This window comes from Coturnix japonica, chromosome 14 (assembly GCF_001577835.2).
Source record: "Coturnix japonica isolate 7356 chromosome 14, Coturnix japonica 2.1, whole genome shotgun sequence".
NCBI lineage: Eukaryota > Metazoa > Chordata > Aves > Galliformes > Phasianidae > Coturnix > Coturnix japonica.
This window is the reverse complement of record NC_029529.1, coordinates 930,766-941,697: the sequence shown is the minus strand read 5'-3', so window position 1 is coordinate 941,697 and position 10,932 is coordinate 930,766. Positions and strand designations below refer to the sequence as shown.

General features: G+C 39.5%; 1 protein-coding gene across 4 annotated transcripts; it reads right to left on the bottom strand.

The window, feature by feature from the left end:
* Positions 1 to 1,267: 1,267 nt before the first annotated feature.
* Positions 1,268 to 10,034, bottom strand: LOC107320538 (ubiquitin carboxyl-terminal hydrolase 42). Of its 4 annotated transcripts, XM_032447739.1 has the most exons (10): positions 9,708 to 9,876; positions 9,465 to 9,535; positions 8,841 to 8,933; positions 6,640 to 6,751; positions 6,165 to 6,305; positions 5,872 to 5,972; positions 5,251 to 5,389; positions 4,015 to 4,737; positions 3,544 to 3,632; positions 2,431 to 2,862 (listed from the first exon to the last, which is right to left on the bottom strand). In XM_032447739.1, the coding sequence occupies exons 4-10, from the start codon at positions 6,739 to 6,741 to the stop codon at positions 2,523 to 2,525; spliced, it is 1,635 nt and encodes a 544-aa protein (XP_032303630.1). In that variant the 5' UTR covers positions 6,742 to 6,751; positions 8,841 to 8,933; positions 9,465 to 9,535; positions 9,708 to 9,876; the 3' UTR covers positions 2,431 to 2,522. The 4 variants fall into 4 exon arrangements, with proteins under 4 accessions (XP_032303632.1, XP_032303630.1, XP_032303631.1 ...); XM_032447741.1 differs by lacking the exons at positions 8,841 to 8,933; positions 9,465 to 9,535; positions 9,708 to 9,876 and adding an exon at positions 1,268 to 2,190 and having other exon boundaries at positions 2,684 to 2,862; positions 6,640 to 6,814; XM_032447740.1 differs by lacking the exons at positions 6,640 to 6,751; positions 8,841 to 8,933; positions 9,465 to 9,535; positions 9,708 to 9,876 and adding an exon at positions 9,911 to 10,034.
* Positions 10,035 to 10,932: the final 898 nt, after the last annotated feature.

The following is a 10,932-nucleotide window of genomic DNA, read 5'->3' as shown; positions in this document are numbered from 1 at the left end:
ACTTTTTTTTTTTTTTTTTTTGGTAGAGATTAAGATTTAATCTGACAGGTGGATTATAACTGCTCTTTTAAGAGCCATTCTTTTAGGGAAAACTTAAATGATCAGGCTAAGGAGAGGAAAAACCTTCCACTGCAGAATCTATTTCATATGCTATAAGCATTGATTTGTGAGGAGCTGGAGACTTCCATGTCCTTTGAAAACCACTCCTAGAGAAGGGAAGGCCTTGCACGTGCTTTCCATGAATCTCAGTCACACTGTTCAGCACCCATCTCTGCTGGGCAGGCACCGAGCCCTGCTGGCAGCCCTGCCACCGCAGTGGCTCAGCATGGAGCTCCAAGCTGTTGGGGTCACCGCCTCCACCACACCGTGCAGCTCCCCTCCTGCAGCCCCAGCGATGCTGGAGCACAGCAGGCTGCTGCCACGCTCCTTTCAGACATGCAGCCCAGAGCTGTTCATTGGACAGAGACAAGACATCAAACCTCAGAGCCAAAGGACAAAAGAGGAAAAAAAAAAAGGCAGATACAGGGCAGGTGTGTGTTTTCTTTGTCACGCTACTTTATGTAACTTCACATAACTGTTGCCATAGGAACATTATGCAGGGTACACTTATGGTTTGGCTTTATGGTGTTCTCCACGTACCAAAATCTTACTTAAAGTATTTAGCAAAAAGTAACCTCCCTCCTCCGTTAGCGCTGCAGAGAGCAGGAAGCTACCGCTGAGCTTTCAACCTGTTGCCTGGTTTTGAAAGCTTCTAACTTCAAAGAAGAAATATTTCTGCATCCTTGTCTAGGCAGCTGAAGTCCTCATTACTTATCTTCTCTGGGTACTCCGACAGCATCTTCTCACTACGACCGAAAGGAAGATCTGATTTCTTGATTATCAAACACACTTGGTAAGCTACCAATTCACATGACATATTGCATGTTAAATAACTCAAGTAAAAATTCACTTTAACTTTGCTGTATTTATATACTATATAAATTTTACATGCTATATATTTACAGTGGGGCAAGTGCTTTTTATCTTTAAAAAAACAAAGATCAAACTTTAGACATCTCTGAACAACACAGCTTGTATAAACCAGACAGATTATTCAGATGAACTGTATTTAATACAGGTTCCCCACTCATTTCCTGATGCAGGACCAGTGAATAATAAGTGCATCACAGTTTGATAGCATTTAATAATAAAAAATAAAATCACAGTATGAATTTGTCTGTAACCAGAAACTTTAGAGACGAAACAAACAACTGAGACTTGAGACAAGTGACGCTATAAAAGAAAATGTAATAAAAACATATGGGAGTATACAAATCGTCTGAAAGATACATTCAGAACTGCATATTCTGATCGTTATGTTCCACTTGCTGAAAACCAGAACATTTTCTCCCAATCTTGAGTGTAATTAAGATGTGAAGTAAATTAGTTTCTAGTGTCAGACGTCGCAGAATAAGGATGAAGCTCTTGCAGAACTTGTTGGAGTTGTTGGAGAGCTCGTGAAGTCTTAAATAAGTCTTTAAATTAAATATACAGACTGTCAGTTGAAGATTTTATAATTCCGTGGTTTTCCTGGTCGCTCTTGCACCAGATGTCTAACTTGGAGTAACATTACATGAATAACACACAATCAACCTGAGTCTGTAATTAAGCAGCATTTGAGATGTTCTATTCCAGGGCATGAGTTTCAGTGAGATATTCACATGGTAATTTACAATGTTCAGCAGTTGTAGAAAGTTTCCACTATTTTGGATTAGAAGTCCATTTTAAAAAAGAAAGTCTCAAGTTAAAATCTAAAAAAAAGTTCTTTCATGGTAAAATTCTTCACAGAAATCTGAAGCACCACTTATGATTGGGTTTGTTTTGATGGTAACTTTTCTGTTTTGATAAAATCTAAGTATGGATGGTAAGCATGGTTTTGATAATGTTGAGTTGTCGGTATTGATGGCCAAAGGTCTTGGTTTTGGTTAATGGTTAAAGTCACTGATGGGAGTGCTGGGAAGGCAAAAGCCATCACATTAAAGTCGGATCTGATGGTGAGAAGTGTTTGCTTTTGATGGTGAAAAGTTGGTGGTTTTGATGGTTGGTGTAGGTCAGAAGTTGGTGGCTTTGATAGTTGGTCTAATTCAAAAGTTGGTGGCTTTAATGGTTTGTTTAGTTTCAGTATTGAAGGCTTCAATCAATAAACTGCATCTGAAAGACAAAGGGAAGAAATGTCAGATTCAAGGTGTAGCTGTCAGACTCAAGTTGTAGCTGTCTGGCTCACTGATTGTATTTCTAAACAGAGAAGTCCCAAACCTGCATGCAGTTTGGTCAGCTCTGTGACTGGGGAAGGCTCCTGAGGGCTCTTTCAGTCCCATGTTAACAGCTCTGCTAGCTGCACACAGCATATTAGGACAACGCTTTCACAGTAATAAGCATATGTTATCTGAATGTCTGCTTAGACATCATCCTTGTTCTATTAAAGATCTTGTGGTCAAGATTACCAGATCTCAGCTGAAAAAACAGAAGCTTTCAGAAACTTGCTAGAGAACATAGGAACACAGGAAAATAAGGGCTTTAAAACTTCTCCGTTCTATCTCCCTTTTTCGTAAGCAGCAAGCATCTTCAATGTCCAAGGATCTTTTCCTAACCTTGTGCTGACCATTGATATTGGGTTGTGCATTATCAGCTTTTGTTATAATACCTTCAGCAACTTCTTCTTTGGTAAAAATGGTTTCAGAATCTGGTTGAATAAAAAGATTCCCAGCCTCAAGGCTCAAGTCAGAAGGAAGTTTCCTGGATTCTTCATAGACCAACAGAGCTTCCATCATTACTGTTTCCATAAGAGAATTGTTCTCCGAAGATTCCTGAGGTCCAGGGACACTGCGCAAAATAAAAACACTTTTCTTGAAAGAGATAAAGGTTAGAAGTAAAATTCCATTATACAAAACTAAGTAAAACGACCAACCAACCACAACCCACCCAACAAAAACTTCATGACTACTGGAATCCTTTCTAAGACAATCAATTTAAAAACCTATATTGTATTGTTACATGCTCCTCAGCTCCCAGAAAAGGTGCTTTTTTCCATCTTGCATCTGACTGTATTGCAATAAGACAAACAAAAAAGCCCAACACGTCTTCTTCTACTTGCTGTTCTGACTACCATCAATAGCCAAAACCACTCTATCTACTCTCCCACTCCAACTAGAAAAAACAATTGAAACACAGATTTCTCACTGACTCCCAAAGGAGAGAGCAGATGATGAAAATTTATACTTACATATGCTAGTGCTGTAAAAAAGGAGAAATAGACAACATTTTTACAGACAACAGAGGAAAATGGAAAAACATTCTATGAAAAAGCAGAAGTTTTCCATGGGTCACCAACCTGCACCTGAGCAATAGGTGCTGGGCTGATCACACCATTTCTGCTCGTAACATTAGACATACGGAATTGAACTCTCTCCACTAGCTTAAATCTCCCAATTTAAGAGTATGTAGGCAGGTAAAACCATGAAAAAATTGCAAAAAATCTTGTAATCAAACTGTTTTTCATTTTACCTTATTTCCTCTGACAAGCTGTTCAACTGGCCGTATGTAAAGGAATCTAAGATCATTTCTTGAGGGTCCGGAGACAAAGCTATAGGCATCTACAATTACAATGCAGAAGTTAACAGGCAGAAAAATAATGGTATTTGTAGCAGTACTGCAGACTAGTGTTTTCAGAATTTCTACATTAAATGTAAGCAAGATTGCTTTGAGTTAGATGTGCTTGATACGCTTTGCGTGTAACTCCAACTCACACCCAAAAATAAACGTAATGAAATTTATGAACTTCTATCTCAGCTGTACTTAAGTAAGCTGGCATGTTCTAATATCAGCTCAGCTCTGCAAATTCGAATGGGAAAATATCACAAAGTGCTATGAACAAATTTGTGTTGTTTTCTCAGTGTTTAGCATGAATTGGGAACATTATAGCACTCCTGAATACATCACAGGTGAGAAATTCTAGATGGAAAAAACATAACTTACTGTTTCAAGCACTCCATTGGTTTTAGAAAATAACATTTCGGAAGGTTTAGCAGGTGGGAATTGGCAACTGGAATCATCAAGTTTCAGTCCATTCAATTTAGGCTCATTATCTAAACTATTAGCACCATTTAGTGTATCATTTGTTGGCAGCTCATGCTGGGATCTTTCCTCTTCAGCATTCTGATAGGAAGAATGGGAATTCTGCAATGTACAGACTTTTCCAATCAAAATTCCATTAGAAGATATTATGTTGCAATTCCTTGTAAATAAGGACGACGACTCTGATTTTCCTGAAGGCTCTGTACCATAAGAGACTGGATTATCAGAGCTGAGTTTAAGATTTCCATTCAACACTGGCTCAAAAAGGATTTCATCCATAGCGTCTTGTTTGGAAACATTATTAGCAAATAACATTGATGCATTTGAGGTAGACTCTGCTGCAGAAGAATCTGTAAATGTGAATGAAGGAACAGACTTGTTTAGCTCCGCCTCCTCCTCCAGAGCACGGCAGTCAGGCTGTGACGCTGTCTGACGCGCAGGCAATTTGTTATGAATACTGATAGTGATTTTCTGTTTTTTTGATGGGTTAGTTATTGAAGGCCTGGTAATTGCCCAGTTTTGAACACAAGCTGTGGGTGGAGCTGAAGATGGCCTTTTTAAGGTGACACCAACAGTACTGGCATCCTCTTTTGAAGATCCATTTCCATTTAAACGACTTGAATTCTGTGTTTAAAAAGAAGAGATTGCAAGATGGATAAATGCAAATTCGACCAATAGTCTAAACACCTAAAAAGAAAAAAACACCACCCTTCAAATATATCTAGGCAAGCACAATAAATGTTTTTTTCCTAGTTTCCTTTTACTGCATAATGCTTTCAAATGAATGTCATTTTAGAAACCCATTCAAACAACTGTTGCAGAGAGCTACTCCCAAATACACTTATTTTCCCCTTCGAACATACCCCTAAAGCCCCAAAATAATTGTTCTGTTGGTCAGATATAAGACAAATGGATTTCACTGTCTCACCTAAAGTGACACTGATAGGAAAAAGGTTGTTTTAATTATTTAAGTATTAGGAGAGTATTTAAATAGTAGCATAAGAGCTGTGAAGAAAGCTGCGCAGAGGGAAGGAAAATAAAACTAAGATGCTGAAAACAAATAGAAATCCCACACTCCACTATCAATTTAGTGCCATTATCTGCTCCCCACCCCCTTTCTCTACTCCTCTAAATTACCTTAATCATATGAGGAGGAAGTCGTGGTCCCATAAAACCAGCCTGCTTACTATTAGTCCCTCTCTGACCGAGGAATGAATGGGGATAAGACGGTGCAGGTAAGTAAAAAGTACGTTCTCCAAGTGTCAAATCGTAGCGCCTTCAGAAAAGAGTAGTGATCTTAGTTTAGAGTTTGTCTTTCAGCCTACTCTTGCATTAAATCCTATCCAGCAGTTTTAGAAGAACAGTTTATAGGATACAGAAGTCATATATGGAAGACTTAAACAAGACTACACACTAAAAAATAGATAGTGGTTTTTCTGCAATCCTTTTCAGAGTAATAACTTAGTCTTACACAACTCACCACCTCACATTCTCCCTTCTTCTAAATTAGCCAGCTACACACAACATCTACATAGCAATTTGCACATAGTAGCAATTTAAGGCCAAGCAATGGACACTAATAAATGACAGGGAGTTTCAAGTTAGACAGAACTGAATTAGATCTGCATATATATGTTTATCTGAATTCTTCAAATGGTATTTTACTAGTTCAGAAAGAAAAACACTAGAAAAGAAGAAGAAAATATAAATAACAGGAAAGTAAATATGCTCTGAACACATTTTAATATTTGTTGTTACCTGATATAAAACAGTACATAAGCTTGCTGACTAAGAACTGTTTTGATGTTACTTCGCACTACCGTAGCATCATTCATCTGATACCAAAGTCCATCAGCAGCCTGCAAATAAAGACAGTGGTTTCTTTAGATAACTGCTTGTTTTCCAAATGAAATCACTAACAGGACACCACAGAACAACATATACACAAACATATAATGAAATCTTCTGTTCTAGAAACAATGGTTACCAATAACATTTTAACTGGTCTACCTGCACAAATTTTACCATGTTAGAATGATGTTGATACCTACCTTGATGAAGCAGAAATAGTGTCCCGTATGAGTACTGACTCCACTATGTACCAAAACAGCATATAAGGCATAAAGAAGTGGTTCTCCGATTGACTGTGACATGTAGGCACGAAGATCTAAATACTCAGGATATTTCACTTCCTAAAGAGAGAAGAAGAAGATACAGACATTATCTCCAAATACTTCATTTTGCTAGCTTGGGAAACTAGCATGGAAAAAACATTTCCCAAAAACAAAGACTAGAATTACAAGGCTTTACACCAAAAGCAATGTCTCCTGTTTTGTGATGTCAGCCCATGACATCAGAGGCAACTGTTGCCACCAGCAATGGCAGCGGAGGCTGAACCTTCCCACCAACATTCTGTGACACACCGTTGCCACGTGACAGATGGCAGCAGAGGGGCACACTGAGTATCTGGCCTTTGGAAATGTCCAATTCTAAGATGATAAAGTTGTACTACAGCTTTAAATATACCTTATTGATCTTCGCGCCCGACAAACTTGCGAATCTCTTCAGTGAAATAGTCAGGACGTTCGAAGATCGATGAATTGTATATCGCTTTGATGCGGGAACCATCTTCTTGCACCTTAAAAACAAGCACAGGCCGCTGTTGAAAAGCATCTTGTTTTTCCCCCCATATCAAACAAGTTCTGATGTCTCACAAATGCTTATGCTATTTGAATGGTATTTACTTGCATAATATGTTTTTTCTTTCATAAATCCATACACTGCCTTTCATGTCAATACAGAGAAGATAGCAGGATATAAGAGGGTATCTCTACAAAACAAAATTAAGGATTTAGAACATTTTCTTTTGATAGCCAAACAAATGTACTTTTGTTACACCTAAAAGATAAGGCTTCGCAACAGCTTGGAGTGCAGCATGATCTGAAATCAATCACTAGGTTATATCAGGCATGGTACCATTTCCTGTCACACAAAAGTGGCTACTTGGAACTCACATCCTGGATAAACTTTCAGCTTCGTAGTGGAATACAGATACTGAAAGTGGAACAAGGGAGCCTTAATCCTCATGACTAGTTACAGCAAATCGTTTCCAAAATGGATCATCTATCAATATCAAAAATACAAGAGAAGCACGCAGTCACTCTACAAGTGGGATATGTCTGACTTATGTCTTTATGTACTGATGTTGTCTGGAAAGATACTGAAACCATCTGGAACTCTTTGGAACACAATTTTGAATGTTAAGTTTGGTGCATTGCCCACTCAAAGGCAGGATCTACAGTGCAAGCAGTAAAATATAACAGGTAGCACAAAGACTTCATCAAGAAAAGTACTGTCAACAGCTAACAAAAAGAAAGAGTAAAACTGTCTCATTTCAAATTCTGCTGTCAAAATACAAGGCAGAGAGTTCCAAACCGGAGGAGAAAGATCAAAAAAGAACCCCTTCTTCAAAATAAACAAAAAAATCCAAGCGTTTAGTAAAATTCCATGAAAACTGTGATTAGATACAAAGTTTTAAGGCAGCCACCTTTACTAGGAAAAAAATAATCATGGTAGGAATGAAAAGACAAATGTCAAATGCAAGAATGTCAAAGAAAAGACAAATGTCAGATGCAAGTAATAGGATAGTTTATCAGCAGTGGACAAGACACTGTGCATGCACAAGGCTGTTCTTTCTCAATTTGCAAAAAGACTGAGAATCCTAGCTTCATGTGGGACTCAGCTGCACAGAGCATGTCAATGAAGGGCTGTGCAATTCAGATGTGAGTTGCTTATTACATTTATCTTATTCTTCATCACACCCAATCTGTAAATTACGAGAATTCTGAATACACGTCATGACGCTGTCTAGGATCAACAGACTAAAATGAACTTGGGGTTTTAATATTTTAACAACCTACTGGATGCTCTTCATTCACCATACTAATTTTCTTAAAGTTTTCCAACAACAAAAAGGAGACACTGCATTTTGCATTTGGAAGGTCAGACAGAAATGCTACAGAAACAAGCCTGGCAGACTTTGCTTTTCTGAGTGTACATCTGAATAACAACTTGTTTTGCCAAACTACATTATCCAGATGTTCAATTACTTCTCACATACACAGAATGTTTTTCGTATCTTAACTTGATATGCTTTCACCAAGTGAAGGCTGGGTGGAAAGTAGTTCATTTGAGACAGCAGTAGTCCACATTTTTCAAGAACTGTTCAAGGCGCTGTATTGTGAGCCACAGAGACTGCTAACATGACTTATCATGAAGCCAGCTCGGCTACTAAGTCTAACTTTGTTTCCCAGGGAATGCTAGGATCTTCAGGAACCTGCTGTTGCCTCCCATCCCAAACTGCTATCCACAGCAATTTGATAAGTAGTGGTGAGCTGAAGCAGACATCTTTTAACTTACGGAAATAGGAATATTTCAGCTCAGAACACGCATCTTGGAGTCCTGACAAGCCAGAGAGGAGACAGGACTTGAATGAAATAATGTCAGAGAATGGTTTCACTTATTACATTTACAGAGTATGTATCATTTTCAAGTTTTGAATTATTTTAGTGCATCAGTTGTGTAAACAAAATGAAGTAAAAGCAACAACAAAGGAGCTGTGCCTCTTTATTTCCAAATGAAGTAAAAAAGTAGCTTATCGTCTCACTAATACAAATAATACATTAATTCAGTATCTAGTATGAATATGTAACTAGTAATAGTCTTACTTGCAATTTTAAAAAATTGCTATTTATAGCAATTTTCACCATCCAGCTGTTCGGGTTTCACAAATTGTTCTAAAGCTTTGGTAACAGATGAAGCTGCATGGAGAGGTAAGAAAGAAGAGCGTTAAGTCAAAAGAAATTCAAAGTTCCAAAGACTTACAAGTAGTTTATGAGAGAATCTTGCTAATTCCTACTTAGGAGATATACTATGAACCAGAAAGCACTGCGAAGAAAGAAGCAGAAATAATACACTCAGTACACACCTCATTTGAAGCAACCTTACTTTGAAACAAATACTTTTGCATTACTACGGACAGCATCTGCAGTGTACTTTGTCATCAATAACGGGGACCATCAAACTAATCAGTGTAATAATTACACTCATATCAAGGTAGAACAACAAAGAAGTACAACAGTGTGAATACAGTAGATATTCTTCCAGCTTAAAGCCAGTGCAGATGTGGAGATGGTTTACAAGGTTTCCACAGAAGGACAAAGTCCAACCCACTTCCCAATCACCACTCAGCTCTTGTTTCAAAAACATATGTTTTTTAAGTTGAATGACTTTACTTTAGACAGTTGTACACGTATTTAGACATCTTGAACTATAGCAACAAAACATCTTACCCTTATATCCAGAGGTATATCAAGGAATGCCACATATGTATCCGAAACTGCTTTGCAGTTCAAGCACTTCACTGGATTTAAAAAAAACAACAACAAACAACAAATGCTTTACTAACAATATGTGAAAGAGAGTAACTGCCCAATCTCTAACTAATGATATGTACTGCTTAAGTCACTCAACAGAGAGCTTTACTACAAAAGATACAGAGCAGTTCCAAGGACAGTAATATTGTTTAAATGTACCTCTGGATCTTAGAAATCCTGAAAATATTTGATGAATGATGGCGGTTGCTTGAGAAGATCTGTCTAACCTGGAAATAAATGAGAATCACACCTCAGAAGATTTGAGGTAGAGACTCAACTATTAGAGACAGTAGAGACAAACTGTTGCTATTTCAACCTCAGAGCTGCCCCACAGACTTCAAATAGCGTTATAAAGTACTCACACGACTGGGTGTGCTCAAGGGAAAGCATGTAGTTGGCAAGTGGGGGTGTGTAAGTTTCATAGTTTCGTGCGGGTTGGAAGGGACCTTAGAGATCATCGAGTCCAGCCCCCGGGATTCGAGCCTCTGTGTAGCAGAGCGGCACTTCTACCACTTGCGCCACAGGGGGGATTCGAACTCCGGGCCCCAGTGTTGCAAGGCAGCGTCTTTAACCACTGCGCCACCGGGCAAACACTGTAGAGCAGAATTAATAAAACACGTATTGCCAAGATTGAAGAGTCCAACTCCAACAGTTTGTGTTTGCTGCCAATCCATACAAATCTTCTCAGGTGGAAAAAGAATCCTTTGCGGTGGAGCAATTCCGTCGTTAATGACTGCAAGAAGGTTGTATTTCAAAACATGAGGGTTTTTTGCTTGTTTAAAAAACAAATATTTAAAATATAGCATTCTGCAGGAGCACCCAAAAGAACCAAGTATAATCCAAGAGAGGAAGTCTTATTATCCCCTTTCTATCGCCGAAGTCGCCTGACTCGGAGCCGTCCCGGACCGATCAGCAGTGACTGACCGCGTGCTTCCAGGCGGATCTCGGGCGGTTGCTTCGAGCAGGAACCCCCGGCCAGAGGAGCAGCCCCGCAGCTCTCGGGAGCTGACGCAGCCGCTGACGCAGCGCGTGGGCGTTGCCTGGCAAAGGAGGGAGATTTAAACGGGCACAGGGAGCGACTAGTCGCTGCCACCAGAGACGGACACGAGGGGTCCGGGTCCGGGTCCGGGTCCGGGTCCGGGTCCGGGTCCGGGTCCGGGTCCGGGTCCGTGCACCTCGTGTCTTCCTGTTTCAGTGCTGGTACGACTTCAACATGGTTGCTCCCCGGCGAAAGGCTGCTGCCAGAAATACTGAGGAGACCCAGACAAGGGTCCCATGCCCTCAGAAACGGGAGGCAGCAACCAAGAAGACTGCAGCGACCCAGACTGAGGTCCTGCACATCCTGGTAGGAAGGCTGCTACCAAAATGTCTGAGGAGACTCAAA

Coding starts and splice junctions, on each gene's coding strand:
- LOC107320538 (XM_032447738.1), bottom strand. CDS start 6,786: ATGCTTTTCAACAGCGGCCTGTGCTTGTTTTTAAGGTGCAAGAAGATG. Junction 5,390..5,871: donor TATGTACTGTTTTATATCAG/GTAACAACAAAT, acceptor TCTTTTCTGAAG/GCGCTACGATTTGACACTTG. Junction 2,863..3,543: donor AGCTTGTCAGAGGAAATAAG/GTAAAATGAAAA, acceptor TATTTTGCGCAG/TGTCCCTGGACCTCAGGAAT.